At 39.7% G+C, this 25,659-nt stretch overlaps 1 protein-coding gene across 1 annotated transcript in view; it reads left to right on the top strand.

Annotated features, from left to right (window-relative positions):
- The window catches only part of LOC139745500 (kalirin-like), a 90,058-nt gene extending 68,947 nt beyond the window's left edge, over positions 1–21,111 (top strand). Inside the window, exons 4-13 of the mRNA XM_071655888.1 lie at positions 2,901–2,991; positions 5,745–5,846; positions 6,622–6,735; positions 8,811–9,010; positions 11,086–11,323; positions 14,002–14,124; positions 14,808–14,999; positions 17,787–17,921; positions 19,196–19,426; positions 20,882–21,111. Coding sequence (XP_071511989.1) covers positions 2,901–2,991; positions 5,745–5,846; positions 6,622–6,735; positions 8,811–9,010; positions 11,086–11,323; positions 14,002–14,124; positions 14,808–14,999; positions 17,787–17,921; positions 19,196–19,426; positions 20,882–21,064 — 1,609 coding nt within the window. The 3' untranslated portion in view covers positions 21,065–21,111. The remainder of the gene's footprint in view (positions 1–2,900; positions 2,992–5,744; positions 5,847–6,621; positions 6,736–8,810; positions 9,011–11,085; positions 11,324–14,001; positions 14,125–14,807; positions 15,000–17,786; positions 17,922–19,195; positions 19,427–20,881) is intronic.
- The last annotated feature ends 4,548 nt before the right edge of the window (positions 21,112–25,659 follow it).

The following is a 25,659-nucleotide window of genomic DNA, read 5'->3' as shown; positions in this document are numbered from 1 at the left end:
AGCTTTAATTTCAACCAATTTTTTATTGTAATTCCGACATCGTATGAAAAAACGAAGGAAATGAAACGATAGCGCAAAGTCTCAGCTACAATATATTAAAATCTGGGAGAAATTCACCGAAGGGTAAGTGAGCTAGTGCTCGATAAAGACAATCATGTCAATTTTCACATTAAAGAAAATTCCCTCCCATAGAGATAACACGTCATAACGAAGATACAAAAAGAAGTACATATGACCTTTGACCTCAATTTGCACAGACAAGATGGCATCTGAGTAAAAAGTGATTATTTTGTGAAATGATCCTTGTAACATGGTCTTTGCGTGTGCAAAATATGGGAAAGATAAGACATGTATTCACTAAGATACAGGGTGAAACACCTATGACCTTTGACCCTAATTTACATACCCAAGATGGTGTCCGATCAAGTAGCTGTTATTTTATGAAATAATTCACGTGACATGAACTAAACATGTGCAAAATATAGAAGTGATAGAGGCCGTTTTTCTTGAGTTATTGCAAAGAAAGTTGCAGAAAGAAAGAAATATCTCAATACATCGAAGATAAGCCTGAATTTCAACCCAATTTTTTGACGTGATTTTGACATCGTATGAAAAAACGAAGGGCACATTTACGGTAGCGTAAAGTCTCAGCTACAACATATTAAAATCTGGGAGAAATTTACCGAAGCTTAAGTGAGCTAGTGCTCGATAAAGATAGTCATGTCAATTTTCATTTCCAGAAAAACTGCACTCCCATAGAGATAACACGTAAACTGGTCAAATTTGACAAGATTACTTTTAATCCATTTTTACGAGGTGATACCGTTATCCAATCAGAACACTGTAATTTTATGTTTGAAAGAACATTAAATAAGCTACATCATACTGAAATCTGGGTGAAAATTGACAAAGGACTAGTGAGATACGCTCAAATGAACTTGAAATTTGATGACGTCATTTTGAAAATTTACTTTTTTTACTTTATTAAGAAATTTGATATCTTTTAATCATTTTGTCAGCGTTGCCAACCCATGAAATGACATGTACAACTCATCAGTTTTCAAAATATGTATAGAAAGTGGGGGGTCACCGTCCATCCTGACGAGTAAAATCGGATTTAAAATTGGCAGTTTTTTGGCATAGTTGTACTGTATATCGCCATTGACGCGCGCGCGGAATTTCAACTTTGACGGGCCCGTATGACGTCATATGGAGTCGGATTGACTTGAAACTTGGTAGAAATATTCCTTGACATTTCAGGCAGCCGATACGTGTGAAAAAACGGGAAATTTCCATTGCATATAAGCTGTGCGTGCGTATATGCGCGCGCGCGTACGCGTCCGTCCGATTTTTTCAATTTTTCAAAAAATGCTCCAAATGGTCTGAAACGTGTGCAAAAAAAATTTGAGCTCGATTTGAGCATACAAATATTTCAACGCGCGCGTACGCGCACGTACCAAGAGAAAATGTGAATTTTGAGAATATGAGTAGAATGCGCATAACTTGAAATATATGTGACGTAAATTTCATTGAAAAACTTCATTCCATTAATGAGATATGACTGAAAATGTGTTTTCATATAATGACGTCATAGTGACGTCACGGTCGACTGATCACTTTGATTTTAGTTCGATTGCCGTCTTTGGGACACGATACATACATGGTATAAGTTTGAAATTGATAGGCAGAGTACTTTCTGAGCTAACCTCTGCACAACTTTTGGGGAGAAATAAAGAAAGAAGAAGAAGAAGAAAGAATCCGTACAGATACAATAGGTGATCCGAGAGGATACTCGGATCACCTAATAATCTGATCCAGTATGATTTTTTCAGTATATGAAGATATTCATGTGAAGGTACCATTGATTTTCCAGGTGTTAGCCCTCATCTGGCTTGGAGATCAGTCGGAAGGATTTCTACCACTGAAAATGAATGTAGTATGGCTCATTGTACACCAAGTTTCTCTGCTTCAAGGGAAGCAGTTGAAATGAGCATAAGTATTTTTTGTCCCATGCGTCAGATTCTGTTGAGCAGTTGTCACAAATGCATTGAAATTTCTCGATTTTATATCTGCATTTGTTGGAAGGACATGGTTGAACAAAGATATGGTCACAGAGTGGTTGACGAGTATTTATTTCGTGATTTTTTATTTTCATTTCATTCATAAAAAATACTCTGCCAGTACTCCCACGTATGGCCACATACTCTCAAAGTAAACAAAAGTGCCAGCATCATTGTGCCAGTATTTGATCTGTTCCTGATATATACTTTGTATATATTTCATGTATATAAATAGCTCACAGTTCATGCAAGACTGGGTGATGATTTTGTTTTTTGCCCTGTAGACGTAGAAGAATGCATGCAATATGGAGAAAATTAACTCTACGTTGTTATTTTTGTTTGTTTGTGGCAATTTGATGTATTTGTCACAAACATGGTATGTTTGAAAATACCAGAAAAAGAAAGTCAAACAAGCCATCAAGTAATTTCTAATCAAACTGCCTTTACACAGTCTTACTCGTATTTCTTTCTACTGAGAGATAGGTAGATAGATAGATAGATAGATGGATAGATAGATACATGTAGATAGTGGAGGGGGAAGGGATAAAGTGTGAAGGTATAGAATGCTCATTTAAAAGCTACATGTATGTCATTATTCATAATTGTGCAACAAATATGAAAGATGGGAGCAATAATGAAAATGAACTACACGATTGATTGTGATGAGGATAATGATAGTGAAAATTGTTATGATTGTGATGATGATAGCAATATGATTTAAATAATTAATAATAATTATTTTACCGCATTATTATCATCAACATTGTGATCATATTATTTTTGTTTTGTTTTATTGTTATTTGTTCATGCATCTCTTTGTTTTCCCTGTCTCCTCTGCAGTGATGATGCCCGAGACCTTGGTTTTACTGTCATCATAGACATGAGAGGATCGACATGGTCCAACATCAAGCCAGTCGTGAAGGCTCTTCAGGTGAGAACGCACCTCTCAGAGATGCCAACTGCTGCTTTTTGGCAGTATTTTGAACTCTTTCATTTTATACCAAAAGTACTGCAGGTTTCACAGAAACTACTGTTTTTTCCCAAATTGCATTACTAAACAGTTCTAATGCAGGAAAGGTAAAAACAGTGTTTTTGCTCCAAAAATATGCCTTTTCAGCCCGCAGAATACTGCAATGGGAATGTGCTTTTAAGGAGGTTGGCATCCCTGCTGTTGGTATTCATGGAAAACAACAACAGCAGCAGCTTGTCTTTTTTTTTTTTGGTCAGCCCTTTTGTGTTCAGAAATAACAATCAGAATGAAATCAATGACATGATACTAACCCAAGCTTTTCATCATTGCAGCCAGTGATCATCAGCAGGATGAATCCACTAGGCCATATTATTGTTGCCATGGAAATGACAAAAAGATCAGTAGACGAATGACATTTACATGTAGCAGATATATGCTTCCGCCATTGTGGAGATTTTTGCCTGTGTATTTTTTTTTTCTTTCGCAGATGTCAATTCATGTTTATCTCATCAGCCAAGTCATTAAAGCCAACTTTTCATTTTAAAACATGCATTCATTCAGAGACAGACTGTCTGAAAATTTGTCCTGAATAGTTCCCTGTCGGAGAATTTCAATATGAACTTTGGTACCCTTCCCCTCCCCCCCAAAGAAAAAAAAAATATACCCAGACAATGACAACATAAGTTCAAATTTCCCCTGAAATTCACTGATATAGAAGAAGATGTGGTCAGCAATGTACAATATACTGAATTATTGTCCCCGCCGAACGAGTTCGAGCAGGGGACTATGAAACGGGCTCCGTACGTGTGTGTGTCCGTGTGTCCGTCCGTCCGTCCGTCCGTCCGTGTGTCCGTGTGTCCGTGTGTGCGTCCGTGTGTGATCAAAATCTTCAATTTGCTACTTCTCTGTCATTTATTAGCCAATTTTGATTCTGTTTGCTTTATATGATAGCACTACATGGGAGCTTTGAAACTTCTACACAGAATTTCAGTCGTGACCTTTGACCTTGACCTTTGACCTATATTGTACATTTTGCTACAAAATGCTACTCCTTCGCCATTTCTAACCCGATTTCGATTCCGTTTGCTTTATGTGATGGCACTAGGTGAGGGCTTCAAAACTTCTACACAGAATTTTGACCTATGACTTCTTTGACCTTTGACCTTGATTTTTGACCTGTATTGTACATTTTGCTACAAAATGCTACTCCTTCGCCATTTCTAACCCGATTTCGATTCCGTTTGCTTTATGTGATGGCACTAGGTGAGGGCTTCAAAACTTCTACACAGAATTTTGACCTTTGACTTCTTTGACCTTTGACCTTGATTTTTTGACCTATATTGTACATTTTGCTACAAAATGCTACTCCTTCGCCATTTCTAACCCGATTTCGATTCCGTTTGCTTTATGTGATGGCACTAGGTGAGGGCTTCAAAACTTCTACACAGAATTTTGACCTTTGACTTCTTTGACCTTTGACCTTGATTTTTGACCTATATTGTACATTTTGCTACGAAATGCTACTCCTTCGCCATTTTTAACCCGATTTCGATTCCGTTTGCTTTATATGATGGCACTAGTTGAGGGCTTCAAAACTTCTACACAGAATTTTGACCTTTGACTTCTTTGACCTTTGACCTTGATTTTTGACCTATATTGTGCATTTTGCTACAGAATGCTACTCCTTCGCCATTTCTAACCCGATTTCGATTCCGTTTGCTTTATGTGATGGCACTAGGTGAGGGCTTCAAAACTTGTACACAGAATTTTGACCTTTGTCTTCTTTGACCTTTGACCTTGATTTTTGACCTATATTGTACATTGGCTACAAAATGCTACTCCTTCGCCATTTCTAACCCAATTTCGATTCCATTTGCTTTATGTGATGGCACTAGGTGAGGGCTTCAAAACTTCTACACAGAATTTTGACCTTTGACTTCTTTGACCTTTGACCTTGATTTTTTACCTATATTGCACATTTTGTTACAAAATGCTACTTCCGGCGGGGACATATGTTACGCACCGCGTAATTTCTACTTTTCCTTGTTAGTTCTGTCCTTCATCTACACTAAAGTTATGTCAGTTATCTGATTTGATTTGCCCAAATTATGGTCTTGTGATAAAATGTGTCTTAAATTTGTCCTGATATGGATGCTACAATATTTTTTTTTAAGAAAAGAAAATATGTAAAATGTCTTTTAATAATATAATAGCATACATTTACACATTATTTTCATTTCCACACATTTGGGATGTCAACTGATTTTTTATCATTACTATCATTTCTTTTTAAATGTATTGCCTTTAAGGGACATGAATGCAAAGTGTAGCATCTTCAGAATTGGACATTTCTGACTTCCCTTCCTCAAAAGGGATCAAATTTATTTCTTATGCTCTTGCTGCGATCCTCAACTGAGAAGCCAACCAATTGCTGAATTGTCATCCAAGTCCCAATTTGGGAAGTGTACTACTCCCAAAATATGTGTCATATACCAGTTCACAAACTGAGTTTGATTGTTTCAAAATCTTAAAGCTTTACATGGATAGACTTAGAGAGTGAAATGGGTACGCATCAGCTAATCACAGCTTGTGGAGGGATATAACCAGATGCCTCTGTTCTATAGGTCATGTTAAAGTTTCAGGCATTACATACCCTGTTTACATTTGAAATTTGTGCCTTAATGCCATATTCTGTGTACCTCTTTCTCTCTCAGGAGTGCATACCAGACAGCATCTACATGGTGTACATCATCAAACCAGAGAAGTTCTGGCAGAAGCAGCGAACTAGCCTCGGCAGCTCCAAGCTGAAGTTTGAGGTAACATCAACTCTTAACACACCTAGTTTGCCATTTCTTATATCTGCACAGTCTGATCTCAGTTATCTGCCCCTTCCTTATAATCTCTGTATTATCAAGACGTGGGCTTTCTTTACAGTTTTCTTCTTGTTTTCTGCATTTCCAGTGCCAAATCTCTGATGATTGCACACTTTACATTCCTGTGATTGATTTGTTGGTGAAATTTTAACAACTCTGCAAAGTTGGTACTCAGAATTTTTAGTTCAGTCATGTGTACTTCAAGAGATGGCGGCATTTGATACTGCGCTAGTCCACAGACAATGCACTGCAGATCTAGAGGTCCTATTCCATGAGTGTACACGTCAGACACAAGAAGAATGTTGATGATGTAAGCATGATTATTTTTTAATGCTGATGCGGATGAATCACAACATTCAAATTTTATGATGACATGTTATGCTGGAGCAAGAGCTCATAACTCCACCTCTGTCCAAGTGAAAACTTGAGCACTCTTGGCATTGTTCATAACAAGTTGAATGTCTGCAGTCTGGGAAACAACTCTGTTCTTTAGTCCAGTGCCTAAAGATTGGTGTATGTTTAAAAAATCTGATGAAAATTGATTTTTTTTGCAAATATATCAGTGGTACTGCATTGAATTATATTCAATGGTAGTTTATCTTCTATCCAAGGTTAATGCAATAACCCCACAGTAAAAAGCAAATACTGAGTACTTTGATTGAACAATGTCACAGATAGTTACTCCTCTCTTATTTTTTTTTTTAATCATTTAATGAAGACGACAATGATATCTGCTGAAAATCTGGTGAAAGTGGTTGATCCCTCCCAGCTGACTGTGGACATGGAAGGCATGCTACACTACGACCATGAGGAGTGGCTCCAGCTCAGACTGGTGAGGAGGGAATGGGGAGTCGGTTTCCTTAGCAACAGGATCGCATCACATAGCAGTATCAGAAAAGAATATGTGTGTAACAGCAATAATATATCATGCAAGATGCATATATTGTAAGTGTATGTTTGGCTGATGGAATATACTTATCATGTTGGTCAGGTTATTAGGCCGGTTTGCTCCATTGCACTCAGTTTTTATTAAAAAAAAACCAAACTCACCAACAACAACCACTGGAAGAATTTCATGAATTTGAGTGCACTTCGTTTGTGAGTAACCACAAGATTTTAGGCAAGTGATATACCAGTAATGACTCAATAGCAATTAAGGTACAAATAGCTTGTGAGACAGAATGCAATGTCCAGCCAGTCATATGTAATGAGTTTCTATAGAAAGCCAAAATTAACTATTTTCTTTTTATTGTCCCCCCTCCCCCCCCCCCCCCCCCAACCATTCCAGATCAAATATCGCTCTTTTGGGTTGTTTTCAACTAGACATTAATGTGATTTTATGATGTCTATTAAAAAGGGATGTGTTTACTCCCAGACGGGGACTGTTACATTTCCTGCATACTTGACCACAATGTCACAGAGGTGTGACAAACTGACCTTAAGATGGCAGTAATCTTGATGCTAATGACTCATCAAGCTCACAAAAGGAGAACTTTGTTTAGTCTAATTCCAAGACTGATGTCAACAAGTTCGAGAAGGCAATTACAAGTGTTACAGTCCATATTTCTAACAAACGCAAACAGAAAAACTGACCAGAAATGAATATTATTTATTAGTGGAAAATTGAACAAAGAAAATTCCCGATGGAATCCCATTTTCTTTGCTCAATTTTCCACTAATAAATAATAGTCCATATTTTTGATAAAATCAAAACTGCATTCATTTTGTCCCAAATTTTCTTGGCATCCTGTTATTTAGTTAGTTCACAATTCTTGCCTCAGTCTTTCTATGGGTGCCTCTCCATCCGTATTGCTTGACCATGTAAAATGTAGAAATTGGCTCAGAAGAACATATATCTCTGTCTTGAAGTGAGACTAGACATGGAACAGCAGTCATGTATTCTTAGACAACTCTTTCGGATTACTCAACACTTCCCCATTGTCCACACCCCTTCAGAGCCAGACACCACTTTTCTTTTGTCATCCCACGCTCATTATTTGCTTGAGTGCATTTAATTGTTTGAGGCCTGGTCCATCCATGCTTTGTAGTAAACAAGGGCTGTTTTTTTTTTTTTTTTTTTTGGGGGGGGGGGGAATCTTTTAGCTCCTTGGTCTCAAACTTTGGATTGTTTGACTCATTGAACTTTCAAGTGTCATGGACAATTGGGAGAATCATCACCTTTTATGACAGTGTGGAGGAAGAAGGAGGCGGGTGTTTACAAATCAAAATGTGTAAAAAAAAAATCACAGAAAACGCACCTGATGTTTGTCAGTGAGTTGACATTGAAGCTTTTAGCACAATTGCCCTCCTCTAGCTTGGCTTCCTCTTATAAAGGCAAATCTTGTAAAATGTGGAAAAGAAAATACAGGCAAGTGACATGATTCATCACTTGCCAGATTCCTTTATTTAACATGTTTAGCTCATGTCAAGATGTTCTTGAATATTTCGTGCAACTTATAGTTACCTTGGTATTGTACAATTGCTAGAATTTGTAGTGTCTGATATGCTCTATCTCTTCAAGTAAATTATGAAGGGAAATTATGAAGTAATGATCGCGCACATAGGAGAAGAGTGAATTTCAGTGATATGCTGGGCGTACATTAAAGAACAACATGATCTTATTATATGGAGGCATATGCCTCTAATGCGTGGCATGTCTGTCTATCATGAAGGCATTCAAATAAAGCTTGATACTGTCAGTGTCGAGAAACAACATTAAGTCAGAACTTGCTGGAATTAAATGTTACATCAAACAACACAAACAACACATTACATCAAGGCATCTTGCAAAATATTGTTCCTGATATTATCAATATTTGTCTCATGTAGAGAAACTATTAGAATCTTTTTTTTTTTATGAAGGCCTGGATAAAGACCAATGTTTTGGTTGCCATCTTAACCCTTTAGGCACTAGAGGACTTCATCTGTAAAGCAGTAGACATGATGCAGCACCAGGAGCAGCTGACACAGGACCTGAATTGCATGCAGTTTGCCATGGACATAGAGGGTGCTCAGATGAGTCTACAGGACCACGAGGTGCTCCGCCGCAGCATCCAGCAGATGCCGTTGGAGGCGGTCAACCAGGAGGGCCAAAAAGTCCTCCGGAGGTGAGGCCCGGTGGCTGGAGAGCTGCTTACCAGTGGTGGTGATGGTAGTGGTGGTGGTGGTATCTGTGGTGGTGACTCAGTGGTGGTAGTGGGTAAGAACGGTGGTGATAGTATTGGGAAAGGTAGTGATATTGATGGTGCTGGAGGTGGGAGTGGCGGTGGTATGGTGAGATGGTGATGGAGGTGGGAGTGGCGGTGGTATGGTGATGGTGTTGGAGGTGGGGGTGGCAGTGGTATGGTGATGGTGTTGGAGGTGGTGGTGGCAGTGGTATGGTGATGGTGCTAGAGGTGGGAGTGGCGGTGGTATGGTGATGGTGTTTGAGGTGGGAGTGGCGGTGGTATGGTGATGGTGTTTGAGGTGGGAGTGATAGTGGTATGGTGAGATGGTGTTGGAGTTGGTAGTGGCGGTGGTATGGTGATGGTGTTGGAGGTGGGAGTGGCGGTGGTATGGTAAGATGGTGTTGGAGGTGGTAGTGGCAGTGGTATGGTGAGATGGTGTTGGAGGTGGGGGTGGCAGTGGTATGGTGATGGTGCTAGAGGTGGGAGTGGTGGTGGTATGGTGATGGTGTTGGAGGTGGGGGTAGTGGTGGTATGGTGATGGTGTTGGAGGTGGGAGTGATAGTGGTATGGTGATGGTGCTAGAGGTAGGGGTAGTGGTGGTATGGTGATGGTGTTGGAGGTGGGGTGGCGGTGGTATGGTGATGGTGTTGGAGGTGGGAGTGATAGTGGTATGGTGATGGTGCTAGAGGTAGGGGTAGTGGTGGTATGGTGATGGTGTTGGAGGTGGGGTGGCGGTGGTATGGTGATGGTGTTGGAGGTGGGAGTGATAGTGGTATGGTGATGGTGCTAGAGGTAGGGGTAGTGGTGGTATGGTGATGGTGTTGGAGGTGGGAGTGATAGTGGTATGGTGATGGTGCTAGAGGTAGGGGTAGTGGTGGTATGGTGATGGTGTTGGAGGTGGGAGTGATAGTGGTATGGAAATGGTGCTGGAGGTGGGGGTGGTGGTGGTATGGTGATGGTGTTGGAGGTGGGGTGGCGGTGGTATGGTGATGGTGTTGGAGGTGGGAGTGATAGTGGTATGGTGATGGTCCTAGAGGTGGGAGTGGTGGTGGTATGGTGATGGTGTTGGAGGTGGGGGTGGTGGTGGTATGGTGATGATGTTGGAGGTGGGAGTGATATTGGTATGGTGATGGTGCTAGAGGTAGGGGTAGTAGTGGTATGGTGATGGTGTTGGAGGTGGGAGTGATACTGGTATGGTGATGGTGCTAGAGGTGGGGGTAGTGGTGGTATGGTGATAGTGCTAGAGGTGGAAGTGGTGGTGGTATGATGATGGTCCTAGAGGTGGAAGTGGTGGTGGTATGATGATGGTCCTAGAGGTGGGAGTGGTGGTGGTATGGTGATGGTGCTAGAGGTAGGGATGGCAGTGGTATATAGTTATGGTGCTAGAGGTGGGGGTGGCAGTGGTATGGTTAGATGGTTTTGGAGGTGGGAGGATAGTGGCAATGGTATGGTGTTGGAGATGAGAGTGGCAGTGGTATGGTGATGGTCCTAGAGGTGGGAGTGGTGGTGGTATGGTGATGGTGTGATTATGGCAGTGCTGTTTTCTTATTGAAGTGGTTCCATGACATTTGCTCCAGCAACAATTGCTCCCATTAAATATCTGCACGGTAAGCCAAACATAAATTCTACCCACAAACATAATCCTAACCCTGATCCTAATCCCCACATGAAACTGAACCTAAAACCCTATCACAACCCTAACCTTAACCCTGACCCTAAGTCCTTGGAGAAAATAAGACCGGAGCAACTGTCACAGGAGCAAATGTCGTGTCATCGGGTAGGAATGGTGGCTATAGTGTTGGTGAAGGTGGTGGTATTGATGGTGCTGGAGGTGTGAATGGTGGTGGTATGGTGATGGTGTCATGATGGTGATGTTTAATGATGAAAGTAGCTGTTACAATGGTGGTTGTAGTGATGCCGGTGGTTCTATTTGTAAGGGTTTTGGTAGTGATGGCCCTGATTAGAAAATATTGTTGAATATGAACTTGATAGCCTTTTGATCTTTATCCCATCAGAATATGTGGTGTGTTTGGAGGTGACTCTGTGACAGTGGACAGTGGCTATGGTGGCAGTTTCTCCAGCTCCTCCACCGTGTCGCTAAACGCCGACTTCCAGGCGGTGGCGCCCCGCATCCTCCAACTCCTCGACAACGTGGCCAACACCCGGCAACACCTCTACCAGCTGTGGACAGCCAAGCACACCAAGCTTGAAGAGTGCCTTCAACTCCGTCTCTTTGAGCAGGATGCCAAAAAGGTGAGTAGACAGACCGAGATATGCTGATCTCTCATGCTACATCAGATGAGAAGCGGACAGGTATTTTTGTTGGTGATAGATAGAATTATTGCCTTCTGTTTATCTCAAGACTTTTGAATAGTGGTGTCTTCAATGACATTGGCTGTTCATATTTCTCTTTCCCTATTACCTGAGCAAGGTGAATCCCACTATTCTCGGAAGGAATCTACTCTTTTTTTCTCCGCTTTATGGGAGTGAACACATGTCAGCACAATAAAAACAGATGGAATCTGATACACATCTTTTCCATCTCAGCTTGCATTGTCCCCCTCTCAGACCAGTCTCTCATTCTGGTTCCTATCACATTACTGTATACGCCGAATATTTCGCGAGGTTTTTATTTTCGCGAATTTTGCGAGTCAGGTGCTATTTGTGAAATTAAAGACACACGAAAATATTGACTGTGATCCCAATGTGAATGTGATGTATGCGTGTACACTTCTCCGTTTAGTACAGGACTCCACGATCGCGAATTTAACCACTCGCAAAATCGTCGGGAAGTCCCGATTCGCGAAAATTTAGACTCGCGAAATATATGGCGTAGAAACGACAGTAACCCATTGAGGACGAGCTGATTTTGCTATATCACACATTTCCCATAGATGCCTGCCCAAGTGTACTCATTACTAGTCTTCAAGGGGTTAAAATAGGAAATCTTAGTCTCAGTCTCATGAAATGTGACCCGCTACAACAAAAGGATCCTAAAGTCGCGCACGGTCGAAGCCGTGAAAATCGAGTTTGAAGTCAGAGCATTAAAATTCGTCAAAACTTACAATTTTCTGATTTTGATATATTATTGGAGTCTAACATGTCTTCTATCATCTGTCGAAATTTTGAAGCAAAATGATCAAAGGAAAGACCCAAAAATAGCGTTTTTCTGAGCCATGTTTTTTGGCGTTTCAACGAAGTAGAAACTGGTTCGAAAATTTGGATTGAGCGCCACAGATAAGTTCCGCCCCCAACAACGACCAGAGTGATCTCATTGGTCAGTTTGCTGCTTGCTGCTAACCGAAGCGTGAAGCTCGCACACTGCCCAGTCAACTGGTGCGTGCGGGCGGGATGCGCTATGCTCAGCCGCTTCTCACATCCTGGTCACTGATTGGTTGGTGAGGAGACCGCCGACGCTGATGTGCTTGAATGAACTCTTCGGGGGTTGCTAGGGCTTACCTTCTATTGTCCAGAGGTGAAAGCTGACTGGCGTGTCCCTTGATCGCGATTGCGTCGAAAGGAAGACTTTTAGGGCGCTTTTCTCGAAACAGTGATTTTCCAGACGTCTCGACATGCTCTCTTTTAAGCATCGATATCTCCGCAGCCGATTATTTTTATAAAATGTGTTATATATCAATTTAAAGCAGAAAGATTAGGGAATTACATCATGCAGTTTTCAAATAATTGACCTCGCCCGACTTTAGGATCATTTTGTTGTAGCGGGTCACAAATTTTCCCCTTGCATCATTTTCACTTTTTTTTCCTCTCTTTTAAACTTTTGGCTTAAGAATATCAAGTATAACATTCATTGCATACGATCATCACATGTGTATGCTATCTGTCTCTGTGGTCTGAGCATGAGTCCTATTTTTGGACTGGTAAGGTATCTTTCAATACAGTCGGCCTGTTTGTGTGAGACACTGTGCCAACAATGGCCAGTAGAGGGCAGCAGAGTCCTTACACCACTTCACTGACTGCTTTTGCCTCCCATAGCTCCAAATGCTTTCAATGGCTGATAATGATTTATTTTAGCCTGATTATGCTTTAAAAAGTTTCTGCGACAAATTTTGGCGAAAAAAACAACGAAAACAGAAAACAAAAAAACAAACAAATACATAAGAAATTCAATAAACAATAAAATACATAAGAAATTATTATGAAGCCAAATTTTTGCTTCAATATTGTTGTTGAGAATACTGAAAAGAATATGTTCACCCAAAATTAGAAGTCTTGGAGCTTTATTTTTTGTATTTATAGGCAATGTTTTTTAGCATAAATTAGCATAAATTGATTAATATGAAATACATAAATTAAGATGTGAAAAATCTAACTACGCTGTCTTGTAGATTACATTGGCCTCTACCTTAGTGCAAATTTTCACAAGGATCGTGCGATGTATGTTTTTATTTATCTTTATATCTCTGTGTGTCTGCCATCAACCCAATCATCCATCTACCCTTATATATCTATTGATATATATGTCTGTCTATCTGTCTATCAATATACATGTATCCATCTACCTACCTGTCTATCTATACATCTGTCTGTTTGTATCTATCTATCTGTCTATCCATCTATCTATCTATCTATGTATCTATCTATCTATCTATCTATCTATTTACCTACCTGTCTATAGATCTATCTGTCTATCCATCTATCTATCTGTCTGTCTATATATCTATCTATCTGTCTATCGATATATCTATTTATCTATCATTTTGTCTATCTGTTTATCTATCAATTGATATATCTATTCATCTATCTATCTTATCTGTCTATCTATCTATCTATCTATCTATCTATCAATCAATATATCTATCTACCTGTCTATCTATCTGCATACCTACCTTTGTCGCTCCCTCCATCTATATTTGTACAGTTGTACAGGTTGATTAATTTGATATATCTCTTTTATTTTGTTATATGTGCAGCTCTTTGAATGGTTGGAGCATCATAGAGACTTGTTCCTCATCAATCACACCGACCTTGGTAACCGGGTGGAGATTGCTGTGGAGCTCTCTGAGGAGCACAATCACTTTGCTGGACAGTCTATGGTAAGGAGGGGAATTCCCCACGATATCTTACAATCAGTCTTAATCTGAGGCAGCGACCAAGATCTTGCCTGCATCCCAATACTTGACAGCTCAGTGACTTGCAGACGCTAGGACATTAATTGCATGTCCTGTGTGTGAGAGTCACAACCCTTGCACATCAAAAGTCCTGCTTCATTCATTTATCGCAAAGAGGAGGATGCATAGCCAGATGAAGTGGTCCTGTCCCAAACCCAACTGGACCCCATGGAATATCAGCTAGTGCGGCTGAATCTGGAATGGCCAACCATCTCGTCAGATGGAAAATGAAACACAAACAGAAAAGAAAGGAAGAAAGAAAGAAACAACATTCATCCCCAGCCCTATTTATTCCTATTGAATCAAGGCAGTCAGCATCAGGAATTAACAGTTGTCAAATCCTCAGTTAAAACATTCTAGAAGCGTACAAGAAGACAACAAAGAAACAGATATAAGAATATGACTTGATGTACCTTTTTAAGAAAGATATATAATTATATGATAATTTCTGTGTAGCAGGATATATGGTACTGTCTGTTTAAAATCAATGTAAAGGAAGTTTGATAACAAAATAAGATAAGTGAAAAATCATTCCCAGGGGGCCCCATTTGAACACTGAGTGTTCAAAGCAACAACAATTTTTTGTTTGTTCTCCTTTTCTCCCTCAGACCATGTATGTCCACATAAGCAGAGTCCTCAAGGCAGCCTCACAGCTTATCGAGAGTGGCCACTATGCCTCAGAGATCATCAGGTCACACATGATGAGGATCGACCGTGAGTGGCGGGCCTTTGCCGTGGCGCTGGATGAGCGCAGCACCCTGCTTGCCATGTCGGTCATGTTCCACAAGAAAGTCCATCAGGTTTGTATTTTGGAATTCATCATCTTGTGTAGGGCATTTGAGCAATATCAGAAGCTTGCCTAGTTAACCCGTTGAGGATGGGCTGATTTTGCTACAACATGCATTTCCCATAGACCCCTGCCTAAGTATACTGGGGACTTGTTTGTCCTCAACGGGTTAAAAAAATGGGTTCTGAGGTTGTAGAAATAGTGCAATTTTTGTCTCCAAGGAATTTATGATTTCACTAGTGACTTGAAACAGTTTGATATATTTGCTCTGAGCAAATCTTGAAATGAAACAAGTAAAATCGTTTGATAAAATTGTTGACTTATTGCAGTGCAGATGATCAGTGTACTGCAGAATGCAGCAGACACAATTATACACATTGGTCTATAAGACTGATACTGATAGCCATTTTAACTCCAAATACCAACAATTGAAACACCATTGGGTTGATCACATATCTATGATGTAATATCCAAGGTATATAAATGCACTATACCTTGAATATGACATCACAATATAGAACATTTTTTTCTCTATCGGCATTTTGTTTTCAATACCATCAACAACCTAGCAATTTTATGTTTGGTCACATGATGCTTTGTAGACCAATCACTGTACAGGGTTTCATTAACAAGTTATATGATGAGAAATAACTCTCTTTCAGACCTGTTAAACTTGTCCGTTGTTTTTCTCAAAACAAGAGAAAAATTATGAGAGCCATTTCTTTTTTTGACTGAAAATGATTATTTTGATATTCCTATGACATAACTGATGTTACCACCACAAAGAAAATAGAGTTCCCATGTGAATAATGAATTCCGTGTTGCATCTGACATCCAGATTTTGAAGCCGTGGCTCAGTGGATTAGTCCACAGGCTCTCAGTCATGAGGTCCTGGGTTCAAGTCCACTGGATGTCATGGATGCATCCCTTGGCAAGGCATTTTATCCTCACTACTGGTACCTAGATTCTCTCTAGTGTACTATATGATTTTGGTATTAGTGATAAACTGCTCTCAAGCATTTGAATGCTAGCTTATTGGGACACATAAATATTTCCAAACAAATGTTGAGTTTTTCTGATGAGAGAAGCAAGATCCCACTTCATTTAAGAATTGTGCTCAGACTGGTTAAAAAAAAAATGATGATAGCTATTAAAAACAGAAAAAACAACAAGCAGACCAAAACTCTTCAAAGAGTCCTTTACGGAGTGACCTCCTGGACTGAGTTATATGACCTTTTGATACAAAAGAACCAGATCAGGAGTTCTGCAAGGTTTAAAAGAAGCACAGTTGCAGTTGAATGTTTAGTATACATTCTTTTCTTCATCATTGTAGTTGTAATCATATTATTGCTAAATATGGGTGAGAAGGGTCCAGTTGGCCACGCCCCCTTTCCAAATCAGTCTGCTATTTAGGAGAGGTGACCGATGATAGAAGATATGAAACCATTAATCCAGGGTAAAGAACACATTGACCTTTATCCAGCGTCCTTCCTAGGGCGTTGATCCCGATAAAATGGATGAGGCAGTACAGTGAGGTGAGGGCCTTTCTTTCTTGATGAGGGTCTGTGTCCTTGCAACAAGGAATACATAATTGACCCTCTTTATGCAGTGATTATGACATCATCACCATCATCCCTCTCTCTCTCTTTCTCTATGTCACCCTCACCACCATCACCGTCAACATTAACAGTGACAACAACAGTAACAACAACAAAAACAGCCTAAACACAAAAATAGCAACAGCAACACAACAAATTAACCCTAACTAGGCGGGGGGGGGGGGGGGGGGGGGGGGGGCCTCTGAGGCCCCCCCTCGACGTTCCGCGCGATGTATCGCTATCGCGAAAAACCATCGCCGTGACGTTTCACGACTTTTTTCTTTCAAGTCTCCTACATCTTTTGACACCAAATTTATGATGCCCGAGCGCGCAGTTCTGAAGTTGCACGTAAATCTGTACGTGCATGTCAGACCAAAAATTGCTCAAAAACGTGAATTCGTGTACAATTTCAATGCAAACTGTGCTTACAGGCAAATTTCATAAAAGCATGATTATTTGGGGGTTTTATTGATTAAAATCAATTAATAACATATTTTCTTGTTTGGAACAATGTCGCAGACAAATTTCATCGAAAAAATAATGAAAAACATAAAGTTGAAAAAACAGAGAAACACGTAAGAAATTCAAAAAACAATAAAATACTTAGGAATTTTTTACTGATGGCGCAATTTTTTTTCTCTTACATTTGCTAAGGACACTAAAAAGAATATTTGCACCAAAAATATGCCTGTTTTGAGCTTTATTTAGTGATTTATACCAAATTGTCCGATTTCATGCATCATTATGCATAAATTAGCATAATTTAGCATAAATGATAATTTTTTGGAAAATTAGCTTCATTGCACTTTAGATTACATCATAGGCAATGTGTGTGCCGATTTTCTTTGCAATGGCGCGGTCGACGGCCGAGATCTGGAAGGGGGGCCTGGGAGGCCCCCCCCCGGCTCTATCATCTACCTAAATAGCCCGGCCTAGTTAGGGTTAAAGCAGGACTTCCCAGTGCATTGTTTGCTGTATGCTAGTGGTTTACTCTGGTAGAAAGGGGCTAGGTGAGAAAGTGCAGGAAAGCTTACAGGGAAACACACACACACAAAACAAACAGTTTTCACACATCTTCCATCTGGCAACTTTTCTTCTCTGCCAAATTGGTACTGGGTCATTAACTAATAGCCCAACTGATTGACTCAAATGTAACATAGGTATATATTTGTATCCCCTGTTCTCTCTGCGTCCATGGACAGTACCACACTAACTTTGAGGGCTGGATACGCGGCTGCCACCTGGAGGACGATCTACCACACGATGTCGGACAGTTAGAATCGATGCTTCATTGCCATCATACTCTATCAGAGGACATCAACCAGAAATACACAGAGGTAAGAATTACTGCATATCCAGGCAGCAATCCTCTCGGCCTTGAGATGGCAAAACAATGTATCTGCATGACACCTCTCTTTGAGTAAATTGAGTTTAAAGTTTTGCAAAGGTACTGCTCTTTTTCTGTTTTTGTTTAGTACTTCATATCTTACCCTAAAAGGAGCAACAGTATCAACAATATATTGCATGCAAATCGATTTCACTAGACCCCTTATTTTTAAGAATAATTTGCATAAGACAAAATGTACGTTGTTTTACCGCATCAGCCTATAAACCAAGCTATGTAAGTATTGCTATGGCAAAACAATGTAAATCTTTCAATGGCGCATACATGTTTCAGAGTTAGATTACACTAAAACAAACTGAAATATGTGACTAAGTCAGATTTCATGAATTTTCGACATACATTGTTTTGCCATCTCAAGTCCGTGTAGATGACTTTCCCCTGATAACTACCACTGGACATTAATCCCCTGGGGTCTGATTGACTATGATCCAAAGTCAATCCTTAGTTCATTTTATCCCGTTCCATACTGAATTCTGAAATCCCCGTAGACAGGCCACCAGGATCCCGTATGGAACGGGTTAACTGATCGTAGGGACAGTTTTGGGATCAATCAGTCCACAGGAGGTAGGAATTGTTTCATTAGGTCATTTTATTTAGGAACAATTATCTTGTGCCCACCTTGCTCTGATCTAGAATACATCTGGAATGTCTTTTTATCCTTCCCTACTAGATCTGGGGCCTGTTTCATAAAGAGTTGCGATTGATCTTATGCTCGATTTATTAAGCGGATCTTATGCTTGATTTATTAAGCGTAACTTGTTGAATTGAGTGAAAGTTCAATATTGAGCGTAAGTCCTGTTTCATAAAGGCACTTACGCTTGATGTCAAGACAAATCAAGCATAACTTTCAGTAGATTGAGGGTTACTTGCGATTAATCGCAAAGTTGTTGAAGAAATGCAATGTAAGTTTGATTGCAACTCACGCTCAATCTTTAGGAAACAGACTCCTAAACTGAATCTGTTCCAGGACAACAAGCCCCTGGACCATTAACCCCCAGGATAACAGCCCCCTAGGACCATTAATCCCTTTTGATAGCTACCTTTATAATGTATCTTCACAGGAATGAGGTGCTGTTTGAAACCTTCAAATTACCATATTCAGTTTGGATTCAGGGGTTACTCCTTTGCTGTTTGCAAGAGAAATGTGACAATGACATTGTTCCTCCATTCCTCTATTTTCCTCATTTCCCTCCTTGTCGCTACCAGGTGTGTTCAGATGGCAAGTCGCTACTGGCAACCCTCCAGCAGCCGCTGAGCCCTGAGAGTGAAAACTCTGTGACTGCCCAGACCGACTACTCCCAGTCCGCCGGCCATGTCTTGGATCTGATCCACGAAGTGCTGCAGCGGCACCGGGAGTTAGACGATCTGTGGCAGCGCAAAAAGACGGTCATCAACCAGCGTGTGCAGCTGTGCGTCTTCCAGCACGACACAGCACAGGTGGGACTGAGGAAACACTTAACAAGAATATGTTTTGCTTATCTTTGATCTAAGGCTTTGTACATGTATGTATATGACACAGATTGGTTTAATGAATATTTTCTTTTATAATGTGGGATGCCTGAGAATTATATTTTTGAGTTGTCTATCTGTCTGCCCGTCCGTCAATCCATTCCTCACCTCTTATTACCTCCGCCATGTTTTCGTTACCGTTGGTTTGTTCGTTCGATTGTTCGTTTGTCTGTGCGCAAAATAACTCAAAAAGTAGTCAGCGGATTGGGATGAAACGTGCAGGAAAGGTTGAGAATGACCCAAGTACCAAACGATTAACTTTTGGTAATGATCCGAGAATTTTGGGGGAATATATGAAGGATTTTTGATATTTTGGCAGGTAGGGTCAATGAACTTGGGAGTTCAGGCTGGGCGTATTTGAGGTTTGCATGCGTGCACTAAAGTGCGTGCCCTAGTTTCTGCTAGGGTGAGGCGCGCCGCGCATCTGAGGGTTTATGACGTAACAAAGGCTTCTATATTGGGGATCTTGGGCAATTTTCCAGTGGGTGGAAATCACTGATCTCCATATGGAAGAGCAAGTAACTGCTTGGCGGGGGTCTGCGCTCTCCGAGTGCTTTTCTAGATATTTTAAAGTTTTATTTTCATCATTTTTTTTTTTTATATTGTCTTCATGGCAAAATTTTACAACATTGAGATAGAATGATTAGTCTTGCAGAATGTTTAGTGCAAAGTGTAAGCAAAATAATGAGCCTTTTGTAAGAAGTATGACAGTGATGATATGAATTCACATTATATAATAAGGAACAAATACTTTGAATTTCCTGTTTTTTGTGCTAGTTTTCATAATTGCCAAGAAGTTCAAGGTTATTACAAAAATTGAAGAGCGATACGACGTAAAATAGAAAATGACACTGTTATGTGCAGTCCAGAAGATATTCCTTTTTTTAAGCATGAGCAAATAAGGAGTTATTGAATTTTTGTAAAATAATCCAGTGAGAAGCATGACGAGGTCTTGGAATAATACCTTTAACTTAAACATGGATGTCAATTTGCAGAGACTACTAATCTTTACACTTTGTGCTTTGAAATGTTGCACAGCACCACATATGTCACTTTGTTATGAGGTTATCAACATATGTCAAAAGATGAGTGGTGCATGCCCCTTAATTAATGATAACCATTATCATTATCATCACACATTAGCACTTGTGTCTCGGTAGGATAAAGACCCAGCATGATATGAGCAGCCACAATCCATGATCTGTTTGAAGGAGTACTGGTTTGATTTGTGATTCATAGTGATTTGTAAATATTTGTGGACAAGCTTGACAGCTTTTTTAAGCACTATGCAACGATAACATAAGATGAAATGAGGAGATGAGATTATAAAATATATTCTGTCTCTCTTGCTCTCGCTCTATCCCCATTTCTCTTAAATTCCAGGTGCTGTTCTGGCTGCAGAATTATGGGGAGGAGTTTCTGAACAAACACACGAGTATTGGAAAATCTCTGCACAAAGCGCGAGCCTTACAGAAGAAGCACGAGGAATTTGAAGCCATAGCTCAGGTAGGCATCAAAATTTTGATGAGTGAAAACTTCACGTCTGTGCATGAATTTTTCACCTGATCATGTGCAGGAACCTTAATTGATGCATGTCGTGATGCTGAAGGAAAAGAGAGATTGATGGTATATGAGCTAGATATTAACCTGTTGAAGACTAGTCTAGAGTATCCTCGGGCAGGTGTCTATGGGAAATGTGTGTTATAACAAAACCAGCTGGTCCTCAACGTGTTAAGAAAGCAAGATTGAGAGAGAGAGAAATTCGGGAAGAGAGAGATAGGTAAATATATATGTGTATGTCGTCCATGGGGTGACAAGAACTCGTATCTCAATTGGCATATATTCAAAAACCTCATTACTCTATCTTGAATATCCAAAATGCTGATTTGAGCTTTAAAACATAAAAATTATCAGTGAAATCCAAAAGAATTTTTCAGCATTATTTTGCGATAACATTGATATTAGAATTGCAAAAAATGAAAAAGTTTTTTGGCGCCCCTGAAAATTCAGAGAGAGCATTCAAAGAGAGCTTGGGGGAAAAAGAGAGTTAGAAATAGATGAAAGAGAAAGAGAAAGAAGCAATTGTCAGAGGAGAGCTGTTAGAGAAGACACAGAGAGGTGAATGAGTTAAAGAGGTGATGATGTTTGAGAGATTAAAGGGCAAATTGAACTACAAACACAAAACTGTTATCAGGAATATGTTCGTTGTTAGCGAAAATAAAAACACACAAGAATTATGTCATTTTACCAACTATAAGAGATTACTGTGGTCATCATTTATTGAAAGATTTTTTCGTATGTTTAAGACTTTGGTAAGTTGACTCAAGTTTTTCCTAACTTTTGAAAATATCACTCTCAGGAACACAAATTCATTGTGTATCTTCTGTGAGATTAAAAATTGCTGACCTTTTTCTTGAAAAGGGATGATACACCTTTTTCATTCTCAAGCTATGGGTTCCAATTGTGAATTCAACCACTTGCTATTCTGAAATTGTCTTGAATCGTGGAATACCATACTGTTATTATGACAACCTATATGGTGGATACAGTAATTTTGTAAATATGTCTTTCCACAATGTCCTTGATATGACATTGTAAATGAACTCATTGTTCAAGATGAAAAAAACAACAACACATCTCATTTGTGTGTGGTACTGATGTCCCTATAAAGGTCAACAGATGACTATAGCGGATGAAAATATTAATGATATGGGTGTGCTTCCCCCAATATGTTTAAAGAAATATCTTCTACATTGATGTTTACTTTGCGTGATAAGGTGTTTTTTCTCGCACTTATTTCAATGAAATGATTTGTGAGGTACGGTATGTACATAGTAGGCACTGACAAGTCTTTGACAGCACACATATGTGTAATTTCATGAAGCTTCTGTCATAAAAGTTCTTGTGACCTCAGCACGATCAACCGGTTGGCGCTGCACTTTCTGTGTGTTTTTGTAAGCCTAATCCATGTTGGCATGTCCTACTCCTTAGGACATTTTTCCCCTCATCTTATTAAAACTGGCTGAGTTTCCCTCATTCTGCCGTTTGTCGCTGACCCAGATCTAACTTGACTCTGAGCTCTCCCCGGAGGCCGTTACAAATTATTTGTCGCTGAAGATTTTTATCGGAAGTCAGATGTCGTTCTCTTTTGGTTCTTTAAGAATGTGAATTCTACTTCCATTTGTTGTTGTGGTGGGTTTTTTTTTTTTTTGGGGGGGGGGGAGGGGGAGAGGAGGGGGTTTAAAAGGATGTTTGTAAAGACCATTGTGATGTCATGAATGATGTTGAATACAGTACATCATTCTCTCTGTCACATATTTCTTTCTTGTTCAACTAAAATGTGAACATTAACCCTGCAGCTGGCAAAATAGAAAATAGTTTGGAAGTGAATATCACACATAACAGTGACTTAAATGCCAGTATTTGTGCAAATGATTCTGAGTGGCTCATTTTAAGGTTGGATTGCAGATTTGCTTAGACCTAATATCAGCTACAAATTGTGTGCTATGGAGCTTTGAACAGTGTGTGTCGCAGACGAATGTGGTAAAATCCGTTTCGATCAACATCAGGATGCTATTTATTACTCTATAATGTGTCATTGAGAAAATCAGTCAACCTCATGGCTTTCGGTGATGATTCAAATGTCAGTTCAGCTACTGTTCTTGGGCTTTAAAGAATTGAAGCCATGGATCCTTACACACAAGATACCAGATCTCTTGGAAAAATAAACCAAGCAGTTAAAGAAACAAACATCACAGACAGATACTACATGTATAATTAGAAGGCCATCACCTCACAGTTATTTGTATTCATGGGTGTGTCATAATTTCTGCTGAAAAATGTGATTGTCTCTGTCACCTTTAAAGGGAATCAGTACCATGTGAAAAAAATGAGAGAAAACTTTAGATCTACTCTCTCATTCTCTAATGTTATTTTTTATATAGTAGACCAGAGGGGAGATTGAGCTCCTAATATCTTGCACATGCTTTCCCATTACTAAGAGCCGTCTGTAATTTTGTTGGAATATAAAGGAGTTGGGAAAGGAGGGCTATTACTAGTAATAAATCACTTTACTGTTTATTGTATGTCTGTACCCCTGATGTTCATAACAATGGCACAGTTGGTACAAGAGTAGCCTTGCACCAAGGTAAAGAGTGTCTTTATTTCTGCTTCCCCGATGCATTTGATGCAGTATGTGCAGGCATCAGAGAAAAGACTCTGGTCTCCATGTACTGTAAAAGTGGAAATTTCTGTGGTGTTGAAATTTTTGCACATATCGCGTGACCAAAAACTAGCGCGAAAATAAAATCATGTGAATATTTTTGCTTGCCATATGTTCCAATAGTTGCTGTCTGGATTCCAGGGAATTAAATACACGCAAAACTCTTCTTGCCCGGCCGAGCGTGAAAAATTAGTCGCGCGAAAATATCCACTTTTACAGTATATGAAGTTGATTGTATTTGACCCATACACTCATATACCAAGTCTACCAGTAGAGACAATATGTGTGTGTGTTTGTGTGTGTTGTGGGGTGGGGGGAGGGTTCATACATGTAGGCCTACAGCATAGGTAGGTACTGCCAATAATAGGTGCATTCACATTTAAATTGTCTTTATAAATGCCATGGTAGTTTGTCAGGTCACATGAAAAATACACCCCTGTGAAAATGGGTGGTATTTCGTGACCTAGTTCATACTCAGATCTCGCGTGCATATTTTGTTCAAAGTTTGATTTTAATACCATCCTAGGTACCATGGTATAATGTGATGTATTTTGTTGTGTATTTTGTGATTTATGTGCATACACATTGCTTACTACCGTGTGAAATACTGTACAGTACCGGGGTTATTTCATCTTCCATGTGAATGCACCTAATGATGCATATACACCGGACTAGACTGGTCAAGAACAGCTCATTGTGCCTTGAAGCTAGGCTATTGGGAGAGAGCCCAATCTCGGAGCAGAGATTTCCAGGGCAAATAATGTTGGCGATTATCAGAAGTGTTACCGAGATATGTGCAAGGCCACAGGACATTTCTGTCTGATAAGGAACAAAGACAACAAGTCTGGTTCGTCTTTTTGGGCGATTAATCTCTCATTGTAATCCTTTTTTGAGTGTCTTTGGTGTCAGGGGTATCAATGTGTACTGTACGCTATTTAAAAATGTAGGCTAATCATGGAGTTTAGGCGGAATTGAATCGTTAGTGTGAGAATGCAAGATTGTGAAACCCTACCTTGTGAGTTTATTCTCTATTGTCTGAGGGTGTGTTTGATATTTCACTAATCCTTGGTGAGTATTCATGTCAAAGTCCGATATGAATTTTTCATCTAGATTGAGCACTATGAAAACATGTGAATACACAATCAAAAAAATATGAACAGATTCATCGATGTGGTATTGAAATATCACATCTATCTACTGTCATAAACTTGGTGGATTGTCACTAAAAACAACTTTTAATATTTCTATTTTGTTGGCCTCTTTCTATTCATCTTAATAGACAAGACATTGCTGTTCCAGCATATAAGACCAAAATGAAACGATGTAATTTGTTGGGCAAAGGGAGAAAATTTGCCGAAAAGTGAGCTTAATAGATGTTATGTCTGAACTCAGGTTAAAATCAAGAAGTGAAGTTACCTCATTTTCTCTTATTGTGATTGTGCATCTTAGAGTGAAATTGCTGGACTAAATAACATTTTTTTACCGTCATTATTACACAACAAATCCGTCTCTGTGCTTGAGCCAATGTAACATTTAGAGTAAATCTCTAAATGCCTCAATTAGCGGTCAAATTATTGTTTCGTCCGGATTGGACAGTGGTCACACTCATTGTTGGCTTAATTAAGGGATTGCGGAAAATGGTTGTCGATTGTGCAGTTAGAAACACATTCACTTCCCCTGGTCTAGCCATGAAGGTCAGACCAGTGCAGATATTTCCCCCTCCGGATTTGTTTGCTCCAATTCAGAGGGATTACGGTGAGGGACTAGTTTCATTTCATTGAGCTAAGCAAAGGGACTACAATCTTGCAAAAAAAGATTTTATCCCTTAAATAGGACATTTGGCGAAATGTCATGTAAGCCATTTCATCAGAATGTCCTTTGTACAGTCCCCTGTGGTTTGTTTACCTTGCCGTCTCTGCAACCTGTATGTCCTTCTTTG

This window comes from Diadema antillarum, unplaced genomic scaffold, assembly GCF_040938485.1.
Source record: "Diadema antillarum isolate AM-2024a unplaced genomic scaffold, OU_Dant_1.0 seq00001271_RagTag, whole genome shotgun sequence".
Taxonomy (NCBI): Eukaryota; Metazoa; Echinodermata; class Echinoidea; order Diadematoida; family Diadematidae; genus Diadema; species Diadema antillarum.
This window is presented reverse-complemented; position numbering and strand designations above follow the sequence as displayed.